General features: G+C 37.9%; 1 protein-coding gene across 1 annotated transcript; it reads left to right on the top strand.

Moving 5' to 3' along the window:
• The first annotated feature begins 206 nt into the window (after positions 1–206).
• LOC145770549 (transducin beta-like protein 3) lies at positions 207–4,051 on the top strand. Its single transcript, XM_082582228.1, has one exon. It carries the CDS (start codon positions 243–245, stop codon positions 2,667–2,669), a length of 2,427 nt encoding a protein of 808 aa, XP_082438354.1. The 5' UTR covers positions 207–242; the 3' UTR covers positions 2,670–4,051.
• The last annotated feature ends 4,440 nt before the right edge of the window (positions 4,052–8,491 follow it).

The following is an 8,491-nucleotide window of genomic DNA, read 5'->3' as shown; positions in this document are numbered from 1 at the left end:
CATCAAAATTAGTTACGAGTTCACTAAAAACCGTTAACAGTTTGTTTCACCTTAATAGGATCATCAAAAGCAACTTATTTTTATTTGAATAAGTTCCTTCTGATGATTCTATTAACTGAAACAGGCTGTTGAGGTTTTTAGTGAACTAGTAACTAACTTTGAAGAAACACGTGTCTTTAGATTGAATACATTGTTTATACAGAAACTAGATGTCTGTGAAAATTATACGTCTGTGAAAATTGATGATTAAGGCTATTATGCACAAGAAGGATAAAACCAGCGACAAGCCTCAACTGAAGTCATATTTTGCAGTAAAGCAGACATGGGATCCATTTTATACTGGTGGAAGTGTTGAAGTGTCAAAAGATGGAAAGCATTTATTGTGCATGTGTGGTGAAGATGTTAAAGTTCTACAAGTTGACAGTGGGTCAGTTGAAAAAGTGCTGAAACATGATGAGGGTGAAGTCTCCTGCTTTGGTATAAGTCCAGATAATCTTACTGTAGTTACTGCCACTCGTTCATTATTGCTGAAACAGTGGGAGTGGACAAAAGATGTGGTCTGTGTTCGCACATGGAAATCCATTCATACTTCTTCAATTATATCTATGGCTTTTGACTCCACATCCACCCTCCTTGCTACTGGTGGAAGTGATGGCACTGTGAAAGTGTGGGATCTGATACGACGATATTGCACTCATAATCTCAGAGGTTCTCCCGGGATCATCAGTACAGTGTGCTTTCACCCCTCCAATTTAACACTATACTCCGCAGCTGATGACTACAATATTCGTGTATGGAATCTTAATACCAGCCAGTGTGTTGCGATCATGGAAAGTCATGTCAGCGCAGTTACTTGTATTCGATTTCCCACGGACCATGTCATGATAAGTGGTTCTCGAGATAATGTTGTGTCGATTTGGAATATTCCTGCCATACCCTGCCCGAGAAATCTTAAACCTTTCAAAAGTATTCCGGTGTTTGAAAGTGTTGAAGATGTAGTTGTTCTTTCCAAAGATCAGTCTTACCCTAAAATGGGACTGGAAAGTATTGATGATAATGACGATGATAGTCAATTTCACTTCATTACAGCAGGAAGCAAAGGGATCTTGCGTGTTTGGAATAGTAAAACTGGTGCATGTGTGTTTAACAATGAAAAATCTATCACCGTTAATGATTCCAAGAACGCGGCTGGATATATTCATATACGAATGCTCTCTTTAGATACGATTGTGTCTATCACAAACGACCATCACTTCGACTTTTTAGAAGTTGATGGCTTTCACCTTCAGAAGCATTTGGTTGGATATAATGACGACGTTCTTGATGTAAAATTTCTTGGTGAGGCTGAAACTCACATGCTTGTCGTCACCAATAGTTCAGATCTAAAAGTGTTTCAACTCTCATCATCGGCTTGTCATATTCTTCGTGGTCATACTGACACTGTAATGTCTGTTGATGTCTTTTCAAACAAGATATGCTTCGTTAGTTGTTCCAAAGATAACTCTATTCGAGTTTGGAGATTTGATCCGGAGAATTTCTTATTTACTTGTTTGGCAAAAGCCGAGGGTCACACTCACATTGTTGGTTCTGTTGCAACTTGTAATATGGGTACGAACTTATTTGTCTCAGGGAGTGAAGATAACACTTTGAAGATATGGGATTTGAAAATACAAAAAGATGATGATACAAAGGTTCAAGTTCTTCACACTATGCTTGCACATGAAAAGTCTATTAATTCTGTCACAGTATCGCCTAATGACAAAGTTATTGCAACTGGATCTCAAGACAAACTGGCAAAGTTGTGGTCTACTCGCGATGGGCGACAGCTTGGTATCTTTCGCGGACATAAGCGAGGCATCTGGTGCATACAGTTTAGTCCAATGGATCAAATTCTGGCGACAGCGTCATCAGACGGCACAGTCAAATTATGGAGCTTGGCAGACTATAGTTGTGTGAAGACATTAGAAGCTCATGACGCGTCGGTATTAAAGTTAATATTTATTGTCTCTGGGACTCAAGTACTCACCGCTGGTTCGGACGGCCTTATTAAGTTGTGGACGATTAAAAGTTCTGAATGCGTTCAAACTATTGATCACCATTCCGATAAAGTATGGGCGCTTTGTGCCGGTAGTGATGATACTATTGTGTTATCTGGGTCTGCAGATTCTCGGATTGTTTGCTTGGAAGACATGACCGAAAAACAAAAAGCAGAGCAGGATGAAACCCATGAAAACAACGTTCTACATCATCAAGAGCTGCAGAATCTTGTCCATGAACGAAGGTATGCGAAAGCTTTGTTGCTTGCCATCAAATTGGAACAACCATTCACTGCACTCAAGGTTGTAAAGGAAATACTTTGGGAAGATGATGGTAAGACAATGTTGGAAGAAAACCTTTCGAATTTAAGACCTGACCAAAAACAAGTTTTATTTAAATTTGTCATATCGTGGAATAGTAATTCCCGTAACTGCCACGAAGCACAGGCGGTTCTACGTGTTCTTCTATCCAATACATCTCCAGATGAAATTGAAAAGTACCCGAACTCTCAATCAATCATAGAGTCACTTTTGCCTTTTACCGAACGCCATTTTCAGCGCCTATCCCGGATAGCTCAACAGGCAACGTTTCTTGATTATACTTGGACTGTTATGAAAATGATGCCACAATGATATTGATATCTTTTTAATACTTGGTTGTCAGTGTTCTGGTGGACCAGAAAGTTATGTTTCCAAACTACTTGCTTTCATATGGACGGTAATATAGAATAAACGCGTTTTCACGTAATGCAGGGCGTTCTATATACTTGTAATTGCGACTGAAATATTTCGTAGAATAAATAAATGTGAGTACACGACATTCTGTCGCAAAGACACCTTACCGCGAGATTACTTGACGCGAATTCTACTTCACGGTATTCTTGCCTTGTGCAGACGTCATCGTCTACTCTAGACTTCTGTTGACCTTACTAATCCAATTAGCACCTCCTTATCGCAGCATGTCGGATTGTCGGTGGCTTGTTTGACTGGAATCTTGGACAATGGACGTCTGTTGATCTATTTTAGAAAACAGCAACATGGTAATCTTAAAACTTCTGACTCCAATACTGGTTGATTGCTGATGTTCTTTATATTTTACTAGTGATTAAAAATATAAGAAGCCCCCGAATCTAAACCGCACAAATGATGAGAAATAAACACTTTGCAAGACACGGTTTACAGTTGTTTCATTTAATCTGTGTACAATTGTTTCATTCAATCTGTAATCTGTGTACAGAGGTGGGCATCTGCTACTTTAAAAATAGCGCGCTACCGCTATTTTTGATCTAACTTAAATTGACACAGGAATCACTTTGTGACGTCAAAATGACCTTGAAAACGAATGATATCATTCGTTTGCACTGCCATTTCAACGTCGTTATGGAAAACACGTGCTAAGTGAAATATATGATTACGCATCTTTCATAGACACCGGCATTTCGAAATGCGCGTCGCTGAGTCATCCCCACTTTGGTTTCGGCATGTGTTTTTCTGCAGAAAAAAATCTCTTCACCGCAACACTGGCAGGTATAGACTATAGAGTGTTGTATTTATAATAAAGAGACGTTAAAATCGGCACTAGGAAAGCTTAAGGACTTGCTTCTGTCTGAAAAAAGCCTCCACAATTGACTTTGCGATTGCACCACCACACCAAAAAATTCATTCTCGGAATCGTGACTGGTGTTGGCGTCATTCTTGTCGGTAACGTGGCTTGATGTTTCCCACAAATTGTCGAATGATTTCTGCTTTGATTTTTTCACGCATTGTTTCAATAAAAAGTCTCCAAAAACAAGGAATTTTTTTACTTCAAATTGGAAAGTAGCTGGAGTGCGACTGAAAAAAAATGTAGCACGCTACTGTCCACCTCTGTCTATGTATGACTTTTTTTTAGTTTATCTGTGGCAATGCAATTCACTCAGTAAAAAATGATTCAAAATGTGACCAAGCCAGTTATCTCTCATAGTACGGTATCTCGTCTCGCCCTTTACTGTACATTTAATAAAACAATTATGAGTTTTGTGGCTCCAGCTCCGTTATGAACGCTTGGCATCATAGGCTTAGGAGCCAGGGGTGCAACTGCACCCCCAAACTTTTCAATTAATCGAAAATTTGGGCAAAAACGTTCAGCATATTTCATTAGAATTGAACTTATTTTTTGCTCAAATAATGGTTATAAAAATGTCAAATAAAGTTCAACCGCGTCCCTACACTATTCAATTAAACTTAGTCGAAAATTAGATAAAAGTTTAGGCAAGAAATTTCAGCACGTTTCAAAATTTTTATAACCTTGAACTTTTTTTTATCAATTAATCAAAATTATATTTTTATGATGAATTTAATGCATGTAAAATTAAAAAAATCCACTAAAATTGAGCATGATTTAAGTTGTGAGAATGAAGAAATAAACAGTATCTAATACAATATAATAGAAGATATAATACAATATCAACATGCTCAGCTGAAATTGTAGCTTGCAAGCTTAGTTCATAAGATTTGAAATAACTTTTCAACTTATTTTCAGCATCTGAAAATATCTGGATCAGCGTTTCTTAACCGGGGGTGCTGGAACAGATTGTAGGGGGTGTTAAATGCATGCAGAATAATATCAAAAAATGCCATTTTACTTTTCTGCATTTTTTCGTCTTTCTGCCAGTATCAGCAGTTGTCATATCAATAATTGCTGTTTCGAAGTAGCCTACGCCCTACATGATTTGCTATTATTGTAGTCATCTCCCAGTCAAGTACGCAAATTGATCCTGAGTAGATTGTGCGAACTTACCTGGTGGGTGCTATTGTTGCTCACCTCTCGCTTCTAGAAATCACTCATATCCAGAGTGGATACAGCAGCCCTTTTTGGCAGACATGAGTGATGATAATAGACTAAAGGAGGAGCTGATTGACATCCAGGTGAATCAGAGTTGTTGGACAAAATTTCGTCCTTCCGCTTGCTGATTTCTGGTTTGATCAGTTGACAGAATATCCTGCATTATCACGAGCAGCATTGGAATTGGTCGTTCCATTTCCGACCACCTACCTGTGTGAAAAGGCGTTTTCCACCATGCTCCAAATCAAAACAATTGGCCGTAACCGCCTTTAACATGGGTTGCTCCACGATATGAGAGTGGCTTTGACCAATACGAAGCCTCGAATAGAGAAATTGGTCACACATAGGCTAAGCAACAACAGAAATCACATTGATACATGTGTAACTAGTTACCCAGCTGGGTAACTTAAGTAGCCTATGCTTAAGTTTGTTCATGTCCTTTCACTATTCTCGGGTTTTCCTATTTCTTTTATCACCAATGACGACAGTAGTTTTGAAAAATAAACAAAATGATTAATTTGTACATCGCTTTCCTTTCAATAGAGCAGGCCAAAGTTTAATGGCGGCGCCGAAATTTTGACATGCTTTTTGATCGCTTGCGGTATATTTTGTATTTTTTTGTCGCCTAACAAACTGTGCTGTTGTTTTAAGAGAGTTGATTCACTTACATATGGTTATAATTGAATTTCTGTTGGTGAATGAAAGCCAAAATCCTGAATCAACTTCGTTAAAACAACTGCACAGTTTGTTAAACAACAAGAGACTTCATTACAAAATATATCGCCGGCGATCTGAAGGCATGTCAAAATTGCAGCCTCTATGAAACTTTTGGTCGGCACTGTAGTAGTCGTATGTCAACGATAGTTAGGGGGTGCTAGACTGTTCAGGCCAGTTTACAGGGGTGCTAGAGTCAGAAAAAGTTAAGAAACGCTGATCTAGATGCTTGCAAATTTTATAAAAAATACATCCTTCTTGAGATGTGCCAACATTGACTATGAAACTGATGCTTTTGTATTTGCATCAGACTCAAAATGGTCTATATTGTAATCACACATAAAAAGTAAAATCAAAGCAAATACTCAACCCCGAAGAGCTGAGTCATAATTTACCGGAAACAAAGATTGAGAGTAACAGTCCGTTTGCATTAGTTCATAAATCCATTGGTTGGAAGATAACTTACAACGTGTTACAAACTGATATATAGCGTAATTTTTTTTACTTAAGGAAGCTTTAAACACGTAGCCTAACTTACAATATCAAATGGTTCAGTTGAAAGTGTAGTCTAGCTTACAAGTTTAGTTTATGAAATTTTAGAAATAATTTCTAACTTAAGATTTTATGACAATTTGTATTTTAATCGTTAATCGCAGATCGTTATGACAATTTGTATTTTAAAGTAGATGTAGGCCTATGATTACGGTATCTTATTGATATGAAATGCTTTTTCTGTATTGTTAAGGTGCTTTCACATTAGGCCTAGCCTACTTGAGCGACAATTTACAGTAGGCCTATACACCAGACTATTGGGAGCAGTGTAGAAGTTTTAATTAGGTGGTCTATACTTTGTCGCAAAAAATATTTGGGCGCATTTAATTATAGTTGGACAAGAATTTTTTCGCACCCCCAAAAACTAACTTTCCCCTACGCCTATGCTTGGCTCCGCACTCTTGATTGCAAGTTTCATTTCGCTGATTTGTGAAAAGCCAAATAACGTTTGTGTCACAACGAGGCCGTTGCAAATTTTGAATTAACATCTGTCAAGAAAACCTTGGAAACTAAATTTTTAACTTTAAAAGAAAGCCTGCGATAGGGACAAGGCATAAAAGTGGAGAAAATCAAAAACTCCAACTAGGTTATGGAAAATTATTAGCCTATTATGAAGCTGCAAAGTCATAGCCCTGAGTCAAAGAATAGCTTGAAGTGAAAAAATCTATTGCATGCTAATTGTAACTGATTGCATTTGTTCGAGGTCAATTCCACAAAAATGCGTCTTTTGCCGTGCGCAACAAGTTTTTTTTTTTGGCCATTGCCGAATCCCAGTCATTTGCGCATTGTTTTATTTAAACAACAGTTGTCAACGTTAGATAACTTCAGTAGGCTACCGGTACGTTAAGTTTCTGCTTCTTGGAGTGGTTTATTTTTTCGTTCAGATCGATACAAATGATGAAAACGAAAGTAGCTATCACGATGCACACAAATCTTGAGGACCATTTTTGATCCATGGACCCGAACTTCTACAGTATATCGTTCCCCTGATGTAACTTGTTTTAAATTCGGAAATTATTTTCGTTTGACGTTACATTCGCTTGGCTTTACTTGCCAGTAACATATGATTTTGTTAAAAGCGATAGGCTTAGATTTTATATACGATATTTGTTTGACGATAATAATTAATAGTCCAGTCGTTGAAGGGTTTTACCTTGACTTAATTGGTGTAAAGCTGAAATTTTGCACATTGGTTCTGTTCATTATGTACAATGACCAAAAAAAAATCCCCGTCAAAATTTTTTGGTGAAAAAAAGTTATCCGCTATTTTCGAAATTCCGCCATTTTTTTCAAAATGGCGGATATACAATTACTGAATTATTCAATTTTTATGAAATTATAGTTAGTGTTGGTGCTCATTTAAAAGTAAATTTTATACTGCAATTATTTCACACTGGCAAAGTTTTGGTCCACCGTGATTGCCGGAGGAAGTTTACGGATACACGGAAAAAGAGTTCAGAAAAAATGCCTGCAAAGAAATTACCGTCTGTGACAAGGAAATTCAAGCTTCTGGAGCCTCCAGTAGGCTATACTGCGTCAAAAAGGTGCTGATAGGATTAATGCTGCTAGTACTAATAGAGGGGACAATACTGTTGCGACAGCTGGTCGAAAAGTAGCCTACACATAGACTGTCGTAAACGTTATACCAACCCAATCGATATACACTGCAGCTTAAGACGAACAGAGAGGAAAGTGGGTCCTGCCTCACGGGGAAACAAAGTGTTCGAATTTTTGATGGCAATTTCCACAGTAAGACTCATTGTTTGTTTTGTGGGACTGGAGTTCTCACGGACAGACCTGGCTTTAGTTTTGTTAAAACAGATGTTTTTGCAAGGACTATATTAGAGTGTTGTGAGAGACGTTCTGACAATTGGTCATGCGCCATGAAAGGTCGTATTGAATATTACGGTAGCGATTTGCATGCTGCAGACTGTTTATACCATCATTCTTGTAGTGTTAATTTTATATGTGGATTTAACGTACCCTTGCAATGCGGCAGAGTACCTGAGGCAAAACGTCTAAAATCTGGGCGACCTAAGGATGAGGAACAGGACCAGGCATTTCTAAAGATGTGTTCCCATCTTGAACGGAATGATGAAGAACAGTTAACGATATCAGACCTCAGATCTAAAATGAAGGAGTTTTTAGCAAATGATGATTGCCTTCCTTAAGGATCAAAATATCTGAAGACCCAATTATAGAAACAGTGTGGTGAATCTATTTATATAGCTGAAGGTCAGGGCCTTCATTGCATTGTCACTATGAGAGAGAAGACATCCGAAATCCTCCGATCTCATTACCTAAAAACAAGACATGAGGCTGATGAAAAGTCACAAAAGAGAGAAATAGTTAAAACTGCGGCAAG

The sequence above is a fragment of the Aplidium turbinatum genome, chromosome 5 (genome assembly GCF_918807975.1).
Source record: "Aplidium turbinatum chromosome 5, kaAplTurb1.1, whole genome shotgun sequence".
In the NCBI taxonomy this organism is placed as follows: domain Eukaryota; kingdom Metazoa; phylum Chordata; class Ascidiacea; order Aplousobranchia; family Polyclinidae; genus Aplidium; species Aplidium turbinatum.
Note: the sequence above shows the minus strand (reverse complement) of the source record. Positions and strands in the feature narration are given on the sequence as shown.

Bases quoted from the DNA above. Each gene is read 5' to 3' on its own strand.
- LOC145770549 (XM_082582228.1), top strand. From the start codon at position 243: ATGATTAAGGCTATTATGCACAAGAAGGATAAAACCAGCGACAAGCCT.